The 11,544-nt window shown below is 36.9% G+C and overlaps 2 protein-coding genes across 2 annotated transcripts in view; both read right to left on the minus strand.

Annotated features, from left to right (window-relative positions):
- LOC111657091 (zinc finger protein 385C-like) overlaps window positions 1-722 on the minus strand; it is a 75,280-nt gene extending 74,558 nt beyond the window's left edge. Inside the window, exon 1 of the mRNA XM_023409078.2 lies at window positions 600-722. Within this exon, the coding sequence (XP_023264846.2) occupies window positions 600-642 (43 nt within the window). The 5' untranslated portion in view covers window positions 643-722. The remainder of the gene's footprint in view (window positions 1-599) is intronic.
- Window positions 723-9,990: 9,268 nt separating this feature from the next.
- Window positions 9,991-11,544, minus strand: part of LOC111657106 (ras-related protein Rab-5C-like) — a 4,429-nt gene continuing 2,875 nt past the window's right edge. Inside the window, exon 4 of the mRNA XM_087174774.1 lies at window positions 9,991-10,118. Within this exon, the coding sequence (XP_087030900.1) occupies window positions 9,991-10,118 (128 nt within the window). The remainder of the gene's footprint in view (window positions 10,119-11,544) is intronic.

Here is an 11,544-nt window from a genome sequence, read left to right on the forward strand (position 1 = left end):
GCGAAAAAAAAAAAAAAAAAAAAAAAAAGCCTTACATTGCTAGCATGTTTGTTCCTCTTTAACTTTGATACAGACTTTTTTGGTTGTAAAATGTAAAGAATTAGCTTTCTAAGGAGACCAGGGTTATGGCTGTAAACAAAAGGGTTGAAGAACAGTAGCCTTTTTATTTTGGGTACATTATTTTTCGCCTTGTGTACATAAATAGGGGTGTCTGTTTGTTAGGGGATTAAAAACTGAAAAGGGCAAAATGTGTGCATCCTGGCAAGTTCTTTCAAGAAATATAACCACACGTAACCACATGTTACTCATACAAAAAAAAGTAGCTACAGCTGTATCACAACACAAGTCGGCTATAGGTTAATAACAGAAAAGTACAGGCACTGTTGTCCTTACAGAAATGATGGAGTGATTTCTCGTCAGTGCACAAATATGGCTAATATTTGCTGGGTTGTCACAGCTTAAGCCGAAACAACTGCATTTTACCTTAATGAAAAAGAGACACATTGTGGAAACATTTAGTCGACAGACAAGAGGAGCCCACCTGTGTCTAAAATTACAAACAAACAGCTTAGACGGGTTGAAATTAAAAACATTCCTACCTATGCAAGACGCTTTTACGGCTCCTCCGTTGTTGCTGTCCATTTCCAGTTGCCACTGATTACAGCGCGAGCTCAGCTGCAGGCGTTTTGGTCCCGCGAGCGAGTCAGGAAGATAAGCCACGCGGGTAATGCGTGCGCGCTGTGCCACTGCCGCCTGTGCGACAGAGATGCCAAATCACTGCGCGCGAGAGTGAGAGAGAGGAAAAAGGACGAAATGAAATCTGCCGGTGTTAGAGAATAGAGCCGAAGCTGCACGACATGAAAGTGTTTGAAATGTTAAAAAAAAAAAAAAAAAGACTCATCACTAACTTTTTAAGCCACACAAAGATTGTCTGTAACCTGTTTGGCTGCAGTTAAGTCACAGCAATGATGTGAATAGAAATAAGGCAAATGCAGCATTTCCAGCAAGTCCATTTCTATTCCTTATATTAATCTAAATCTTTGTTATATTATCCTAATCTAAACAAATGTGCATTTAGAGTTTTAGTGTCCTTAACACAAGGTGGACCACCAATCAGGACAACTGGTCAGCTACCCAGCAAGTTTTAATTCATGTTTTTATCATATGACTCTCCCTGTAGCAACCCATAAATAACTATAGTGGATGAACAAATAATAGGTGACAATATGGTAAAACGCATAATAATAATATAAACTATGTTTTCATAGGAGAAGTTAATAGAAGTCATTAAATATGTTTGTCTAGCTGTTATAATGTAATGAAAAATAAATAAAAATAAAATGTCTCGCATTGTTAAGGAAAGTGATGAAATAATTCTGGATCAGCCCCTTTAAAGATTGGCACCAAAATTAAATTGTTGCTTCCCTGGCCCATGCCCCATACCAACTTTGGTATAAATAGGTTCAAACAAACAAACAAACAAACAAACAGGTGAAATCTTAACCTCCTTATACAGTAGTAATGTTTAATACTACTTGTAAATACTAGCTTTACTAGGGGGACTTTAAGGAAAGTTTTACTTTGAGGGCAATACCAATACTAATTATCAATTGTTTAAAAATTTGAATATATCAACCAGCGTTTGTTTTCAACATTAACATTTAGCAAACTTTTTCCTTCATTTACATATAACATAATGAATGGGACATTAACTTCTCATTGCTCTGGTGATGAACAAACCTGAAGACATCTATTAGGAATTTCTCTACTGCAGTTTCAGTTATTATTTAACTTCTACAAAGATGGTTGTATTGCAATGGTCAAAATTGAAGAAAATTAGACACAGACATCCTGAATTTTTGTCCAAATTATTGTATGGCAAAGAAGAATATCCCACACACTGCTCTTGCTCGGCATCACAATTTATTAATCGGTCTCTCTCAACGAAGGCGGCGTTAATAAATTGTGATGCTGAGCTAGCGCAGTTTGCGGGATATTCTTCTCTGCAAGTCCTACAGTGACATTTTCCAATGCTACAGCACCTGAGACATGTAGATGTGCGAATATCCTCATCAAAAAAACTGTCCCAAAGGTACTACTTTTCCCTTCCTCGCTAAGGACCACATCTTTTCACACTTTTGTAATCCAGGCTTTGTGTTTTAAATGTATAAACGCCAAGGCCAAGGTTACACAACCCTGATGGCTCAATAAGGTTAATTTCTAGGCTTTAGAAGGCCGACTCCAGAGGTAAAGGGGCTGTAGACTAGAGCCTATAGTATAAGGAAAAGATAGCTGTTCTATTATTTTGGCCAGTGAAAGTCTTTGTAGAACACCTACTGGCATTTTTACAGCCTTGAAACAATGCTAATGTAAGCAGTTCTATTAAAAACTTACTTGCACATTACGGCCACTTGGAGTAAGATAAACTGGTCGAGGGGTCAAAGGAAAATGTTCTGTCACTTTGACATGTCAAGTCCTCTCCACCTTAAGGCCCTGTTTGTTTGCTATGGGGCCTATCGCCAGCCATCATTCCTCAATCCCACCCCCTCTAGACCCCCTCGTTAACATTGTTGGGCCACGTTCAAAAGCAGATGCCTGCAGATGAATTTGGGAGTACAGTGACATGGGCACATGCCTGCGTGTGCTGTGGCCAATGTGGTGGTGTGCGTTTGGCTCAGCTGTCAGCCAGACAGTGATGGATGCACGGTGGAAACATACTTGGAGTTTGAGCTATGTCCTTCGCGTAGAAGTCCTTTGGCACCCTGCTTGACCCTGCCACAACGCACCCACCCTAAAAATAAAGGTGCACATGCGCTAGTATGCACATACAAGCAGAGACAAGGGTGTAAGATATCACAGCTCATCAAGTGCTCTTGATGTTTCTGCTCGTGCGTGTGGATACAAAAGATAACAGCACACAGCTAAACAGCTACACACACATGGACGCACACAAAGCTAGTTCAAACTGGATACTCCCACAATAGTAGAATCAGCCTCCTGTTATTAAGGTTGGATTAGGATTTATAGGGGACAGTATATTTGGTTGTTCCATTTCCATGAAGCTCGAGTCCAATCAGCATGTTCCCAGCATCAAAGTTAATACCAGAACTCGGCTCCATCATCATCTTGAGTGCTTTCATTAAAGGACATTTTTATTCCTCTGGTCCCAGAATTATCAAGAACGCGGCTGCTCCCTTCGAGTCCCATCTAGGTTTAACGTGGTTACTATGGCAACATTTTTTCTTTTAACTGTATTCATTCTGTCTTTTGACTTAAACGTTTGATTGAGATGGCACCTGAAGGATGCGAGTGTCTCGTTTAAAAAGATAGACAGATAATAACTGCAGTCCACAGCCTGGAACAGTAGAAAAGAATATTTAAGCGTGACTCAAATATCCAACTTCTGACTCACGATGACTTACAGTGGAGTCATAGTTATTAGTCCACTACAGCGTTTTGACCGTTTATTTCTCAGATAACAAAAGTGATTTCTTATTTTTGGCATGAATGACATGTGACTCACAAGATGTGACATATTTTTAGGGAGATAAAACAACAATTTAGATCCATTATCAATTCTTAAGCTGTCAGATAGAAAAATTAACCCTCTCTGCTTTTTGTTACAAATGTCAGCAAATGAAAAGGACATTTCTAAAACTTTGTCCAAAGTTAAAATTCTTATGATCAGACTTTTGAGGAAATCTTTTGAAGTGATAGTATAACAGAATCAATCATGGCTTCAAAGATTTCAATAACATTATTTCTGTCAGATAGATATATGATTAAACGTGAGTTAATTCTCAGAACTCTCGTTCCCTCAACGGCTGATCTGTGACATGTGTGTGTAGATTGTATAGTGTTTTAATCTTTGATGTCTGTTGTTGTAAATGTATAATTTTGCATTTTGCATTCATATATTTTTACTTTGCAGTATAAAAAAATCCATATCACTAGAGCTGTTGACTTGTTTTTTATTTGTTTTTTCAAATAAGGTATTCATGGTTTGTTTTGCTATTTCACTACTTAAACAATGAAAAATAATAAAATGGCAATTTAAGAGAAGTTTGTTTCTGAAATTTGACATGTTGTAAATTATACTTTCTACTATACCAAAAGGTATCAAGTAAACATACATTCTTTTTTAGAAATGATTTGAAATTGAATTATATTGTTACGATTCAAAATGTGCAGCATATATTATGGTTGTAATTTTGTGGAAAATTACCCAACAAAGTGTGACCTTTAATTTTAGAATGACAACAAAGAGGTATTCAGTAACTGAAGACTTTTAAGGACCTTTAGTCTACACATCTTCTGTACGATGTTTGACGAATGTGAGGTATCACATTATGTCCTTTTGTGTCATTTCGTTTCATGGTGCTAATTTGAGTGATTGATTGGTCTGTTTTCCTAGGTTGTTGAACGTTTATTGTCAAAGGTCCCTTCAGTAATTTTAGAAAATTGCTTATCATCGGATTTGACAATGTGAAATTATTACAAATACTATGTACATTTGAATCATATGACACCAGAAGGATTTTATTCATATTATTCTAACAGTAACTTGTTTATATACATGACTTTGACTGACCTTATTCATATATTCATTTACTTTGAAAAACACTTATGTCAAGGCCAGACATGCAGTGTGTCTGAGCTCATTTAACATGCATTACTTCCCTTCTCTCTGACACTGAGCAATGTGAACAAACATTATATGTGGACAGAAGAGCAAAGTCTGAAGGAACATCCCAAAAATTACACAATTACTCTATAGGCCGGCCGAACAAATGAGTCTGAAATGATTTTTAGAAAAACAGTTGAATGTATTCTTGGCAAGTGTATACCTTTGCTCTGTCGGTCCCTCTGTCCTTGAGCATCAATGTCACTGTATCAACGTTACTGAAGTTCACTTGAGTTTTGCCAGTAATGATGCTCAACACCTGAGATGACACCCTGAAGAGGAAATACCAAAGAGAAGACATTGAGAGCTTGAAACAGCCATTGAAATTCACTGCAGGGATCATTGAGATTTTTCTTTTCTTAATGTTGTGGGTTTCTGAGTCACTATTACAAAAGGTGATACTACGTTCAATTCTGTGGATGTAATTTTTTTCTAGAACGGGTTCAGAAAAAAGAAAAAAAACAACCCAAAACAATACTAACATGGAGATTTGATGCATTTTAATCCTTGGTAAAAAGAAAATAATTTCTGCTTAGTCTAAAAGGAATAGTTTATGATCTTGGGGAATACTCGTAAATATGAATATAAATATGAAGCTAAATTCAGTAGCCAGTTATCTTAGCCTAGCATAAAGACTGAAAACAGGGAGAAAGCGATAGCCTGGCTCTGTTCAAAGGTAATTAAATCCTCCTACTGGCACCACTAAACCTTGCAGATGAACATGTTATATCTCACTTGTTTAATTCATATAAAAAACCAAAGTGTAAATACTATGATTGAATGTTTTACGTGGGTTATGTAAGGACTATTTCTTGGCTGGGTGCAGTTGCCAGGCAAGAGACTCCAGGAAGTAAATGCCAAGAAATATTCAAGCACATAACCACCCTTAAATTGTTGTTTTTACACTTTGGTTTCTGTTAGGAGTGAACATACAAGATATAAAGTGTAAATGAGCTTTAGTAATGCTGGTAAGTTTACTTCAGTTACCCAGGCTAGCTGTTTCCTCCTGTTACCAGTCTTCATGTTAAGCTAAATTAACAAGCCCACCATAGCTTCATCAACCATACAGGCATAAAAGTGGTATTAATCTTCTCATCTAGCTCTTTTCAGCAAGAAAATGAATATGTATTGTGCCATTCTCTTCCATTCATTTTTTACTCCTCTGTATCAGGAGCCGCGTGAACATGCATGCCCTCTCTTCTATATACAACTGGAAAAACCACTTGGTTTTCAACCGCTTGTCTTGAAGTAATCAGTGAATGTGTAAATGTATTATTGACTGTGAATGTTCAGCAAACCCAGCATGGACAAATATAATGCAACATAAAGCAAGATATTAAAAAAAAAAAAAAAAAAAAAAATCACTATCCTTTCAGCAACTGTTCATTGTGCTTTAGTCTGGCTCCTTCCTCACTAGCATCCCATCCTGTGGCAACACAGTTAGATGTTTCATTTTAGATAAGAGACAATTATTGTACCACATCACACATACTATCGCTATCAGCAGAAATCTCAAACTGCTCCACAGAATGCAATCCAGATACCGTGTCCCTGTGCCCTTGGTATTTAATGACATTTCTTTCTGTCCGGGAAGATAGAAGGAATCCATCAGAGCAGGCCTTTGAAAATATTTGACTGTTTTCTGTGTTTTTGAACTGGGCTTATGCTATTAAATTGGGCCAGTGGTTCCTCAAGCAAACACAAATTTATAGTTCTGAAGCTAATCCGAAAATCCTCGTTGTTATGACAACCACACCTTTTTCAGGTTTTGGCCACGTTACCTGTTTCATTTGTTGCACGAAATGAGACACAATAAATATCACTGGAACAAAACGTGAATGTGTGAAAGGTTTGTGACTGCACTTATTTTCAGGGCACATTTCCTTTTATTCTGCAAATCTCCTGCTCTAAACACAGTCAATTTCAGTCCAGCTCTCACACTATTAGGATTCACAGAGGCCAAGTATGAAATGAGTTTCTTTTTTGACAGAACATATCTTGACTGACAGCTCAACAAATGAGAAATCATTTACTGTGAACAGAGCGGCCTTCTGCTTTTGGCAGAGATGCTGCCTGTTTCTGAAGCGAGTGTGCCTGTTTGCGTGTTAGTGTGTGTGTGTGTGTGTGTGTGTGTGTTGAAATGGCTTTAAAAGCGGATTTAATGTAAGGTCCGAGGCAGCAAAACCATAATAGCAGGTCTGTCAGCCTCAAAGCCAGTTTAGACCATTTCCAGTGCAAAAATATTTACATGGTTTTATATATATATATATATTTTTTTTTTTTACATATTCACATGGCTGGTCAGATAAAGAGAATTGGGCCAATTGAGCAATCTGCTGTAACTGTCAATGTAACAGCAAGAAACCTTGATCAAAAACTTTCCTTCATTAGTATTTCCTGTCATGATAATGCCCTGTTAAAATGTATTTCTTGTTTGAATTTGCTAGTTGGGCATGTGTGTAGAGATAATTCACACTCAGGGAGTTCAGAAGAGTTTATCGAGTGAGAATTAAAAGATAATGGTAAATACGGAAATATAGTGTCAGTAATTCAATTAAGATTAGCTAATATTAGTTGGTCATACCAGACCAAAAAAAAAAATAGTATCAGCGAGACCTCTTTGATCTAAATGACATTTCTCCTTTTAAATAACCAACAAACAGTACTATACTGCAGCTGGTTAGGATTCCTACTGTCACTGATTCCATTCATACAAAAATATGTATTAATATAATGAGTTGGACAAAATATTTTTTATTAATGTGATGTCTAATATGTGTGTTTAGTTTTATTTTTATCTTATATATATTATTCAATTGTATACACCATTGAGGTGATGTACTAAATTTCGTTGTTAAGTTGTGCAATTACAAATAAAGGCATCCTGTTCTTTTCTATTAGAAACACCTCTCAGTGTAATGCATTACAACTCAACGGACTAGTGTCCAAAATGACCATAAAGTTAAATCAACATCTCTCTAAAACAGTTCCAACAATAACTAAACATGTTAATATTCTTATTATTTGTGTTAGACTTGATCAGTTTTGGCAAGTTGTACCTAATAAATTGGCAAGACATATGTACATATAAATATTGGAAACTGTACTCTGCATTTTCAAATGCTTATAATGCTGCTGCTACAAATACATTTCCAAACCCTTTATATACCACGTCCCTTGCATGCATGCCATCTAATACATTATAGTTTCTTCATCTACTTAAAACCACAAAGAGCTTCAGGCACCTCTATTAAAAGGGCACTGTTCATCACAACAAAGTGAACTGCTGCATTAACCCTGAGAAACCTTACTCTAAAGTGAGCTGTAGAATAATCAGGTGAACACAAATGAAGCACACTACTGTTTCATTCCTCTGCAGGAGAGCTTTTTTTCTCTCACTTTGCCACTAAAGGCTTTTTGCATGTCAATCTACTTACTGTCCACCCTCACACATGCACACAGATGTCTATGCATACAAATGCAAACACTGACTGTTGACATGTCTTCAAGTCAGTTAATTCTGGTTAACAGTTAGTCCTTTCCTGCACTTACACTTTTTAAATTTATTTTATTAGGAGATTTTGACAAGATGTTAATGGATTTCCACAGATGCATTCAAGAGACCAGTTTGTGATTCTTTTTGTATCTGGATTTAAGTGTCATGCTGCCTTCTAGTGGCTGGAAACTTATACTGATGCCGTTTGACCATTTCAGGTGCCTACAAATGAACATTTTAGACTCGTAATCATTTTTTAACCATTCTTTCACTGCAGAAAATGTGGATTCAGGAAAATCAGAATCAGATTTTTATTGCTATATGCACACATATCATATCGACCCAAATATAAGACAATCCTGATTATGAGATGATCTCCTGACCCCCTTTTTGGGAGACCTGTTTAAATAGACTTTTTTTTTTATGATTAAGCTTTGAACTCAACACGGTAGGCAGATATATCAAAGCTGACATCTTTTAAATAATCTGAAGTAATATATATAGAAGGAAATCAATTGAGTGAGAAAATCAGTATAAATACATCTTTAAAAATAATGTAAGTGACACAAATGTGGCATTTCTGATTCCAATTTATCATGCAAAAGAAAACATTCATCAGCAGGAAGTTAATTTACGTGTTAACTGCAACCTGAATCATGACTCTTGTTGACAGATTCAGAAAAACACTGAATTCACAATGACATCATAATGACGTCCCTGTTTTTTCACATGTAATTTCCAGGAAAAACAAACAAACAAACCAACAGTATCTTATATTTGGGCCAATACAGTATCCTCCCAACCTGTAAACAACCTTCACTGCCAACAGACTTAAAACATGCAAATAATAACTGGAAATGTCCACTGATGCCAAACCATACACTGCAAAACAAAATGAATCTCGCATGTCATTTATTACTTTTTAGATTTACAAGTTATTCTCACATTTCATTTAAAAAAGGCTAACAACTCTCTGGTTTTACAGGTATGAATACACAATGAATGCACACAACTGCATTTGTTGCACAGCTCAGAAATATTTTCAGATGTGTAGCCTATCAAATCATAGCCTGCTTCAATAAGCAAAGTCTCGAGCTTTCCTTATAACTGTGTCACGTTCAGGTCCCTAAAGAGAAGAACATAATGCTATGATCTCAACTGCAATAAGACAAAAAAATTAATTACTCTGCCTTTTGCAATTTCAGCATTATCAATAGTTGGGTATTTCTATCTTTCATAATGATGATGAATGTAGAAGGAACTGACAGGAGTAGAAAAGTAAACGACTGTCAATATATATGCATATGTGCATATAAGTATATACTATATACACATACATATACAGGGGGGCCCAAGTCTGATCTAAGTCTGAGATCCCTTTCCTATTCACTTGAATGGCAAAGGGGTCTCAGACTTTTGGACCGCACTGTACATAACATAAAAACACAAACAAACAATTAGGGAAAATGCCAAACAACCTCAATATCACCCCTCAAAAAAGATAATTTAAGACAGAATTCAATCAACTGGAGACAGGGATTTGAAGGGGAACAGGGAGGTAGATAGATACACCGGGGAAAGACAGAGGAGAAGTAGTGAGGGATCTTTGAAATTCCCTCTAGCTTATGATTCTTTTTAAAAAAACGTTCCTTTAATCAAAGAGGATCCAGATAATCTCATCTGTAATCTCAGTTTAGGTGCAGGAGTGGCGAGTGGCTCTGCTCTCTCCTGCCTCTCTGGGTTTTTAGCTATGTTCTGTCCTTAAAACAATGTTCAGGGCTCGCTCGCTAAGTTCATTGTTTTGTACTTGCTAATTGCCACCGCCGCAGCACTGGCCGCTGCGGCCCTGAGGGGCAGTTTCTTGTAGATCCACTCCTGTCCGGGTCCGTCCACCTTGTCCAGCTCCACCCTGAGCCTCGTTCTTCGGTAGCTTCTTTGCTACAGGGAAAAGAGACATGGATCACAAATGTTAAAATTTAAAAGTTCAAAGTTACATTGCAGTTAGCTATAAATACAAGTGGTAACAAGATTGTTAAGTGGACAAGACCAATGGAAACAGCTTCACAAAGTTCTAGTTTTCCTACAGAATTTCCTCTAACCCTCATTATTTTGAAGAACTGCATAGTCCTACCTCATTCTAAAAATATTCAAATGAAGCAATCTGAGGGAGTAAAACCATTCTTTGAAATCACTTCTCACAAATCACTGATATATGCAGTGTATAAGGAGGGGTCACAAGCTGTTCCATTTTAAAATGGTCATTAAGGTAAAGAGGTTGGAGACCGCAGGGTTACACTATTCATAGAGACTTCTGTCACCCACTTAAAAATGAACAGTTCTCTAGCCCAGCAGGTGTCACAGAAAGAATTTGTTACTTATTTTTTAGCACTTTACTTCACGTTACTGTAGCAGTAGCAAGTGAAGTTACAGGTTGTTAGCAGCAGGCTAGCAGCTGTGTTTTAGTATTTAGAGCAGGGGTCATCAACTACATTTGCGTCTAAGCAGATACCATGAGGGTTGGACTTGGACCAAATAAAAAAAAAAATATTTAGGCATAATTAATTATATATTGTCAATTTCTTACAAGATTAATGTTATTTCTATGAGTGTATATCAGTGTGAGCAGACTCCTACAAAAACATTGGAAATCCATAATCATAATCAGATACTTAAGCCGAGCTAGAAAATGCTCTCAGATCTCTGCCAAGGAGACAGTTCATAGAGTGTTTGTTAAACTGATTACTAAATAACACCGCATAGAAGATGGTCCACTGCAAATGTTTTAAGTGCTAAGCCCTTTGTGTATAAAAAATAAACAAGTAAATAAGTGAAGAATATATACAGCTCTACCGCTGTGTTTTGCTGTCAATCTCGCCTGTTGCTTATGGCCTAGCTGGCTCTCCCACACTGTCCTCCCCCTCCTCTCCTACACCTCTCTCTTCATTGGCTTCCTGACCATTTATTGCTGCTTCAGCTGCCACAGCAGCGCTGGTTAAAGCCTGGAAAATATTTGAAACTAATTAATTGGAGCTAATCCCACTGGTCGGACAGTTCAGCTTTCCCACGTGTCTTCTGAAGTTTTTAGGTACTCTAGGTGGTACTTTAGGTGTTTTGCTAATAATTCTGGTCCAGACTCCAGAATGACTTTGCGTGTCCTCAACACAAGCCCTTTTGAATCTTTGAAAATATTTATCAATATTGAGCTGGGGTGAGGAAACAATTGAAAAATTAATTTCTTTATATTAATATCATTTTGTCATCAGGCCAACAGTTTCAAACTGAAACAAACATCACACATAATGTCTCCAAAATAATCAGTCCATCCACCTGAAATCTCATCAAAACTTCAAATCTGACGAAAAGA

The sequence above is a fragment of the Seriola lalandi genome, unplaced genomic scaffold (assembly GCF_002814215.2).
Source record: "Seriola lalandi dorsalis isolate HSWRI2012SDOR001 ecotype SW California unplaced genomic scaffold, Sedor1 jcf7180002054383, whole genome shotgun sequence".
NCBI classification, from domain to species: Eukaryota; Metazoa; Chordata; class Actinopteri; order Carangiformes; family Carangidae; genus Seriola; species Seriola lalandi.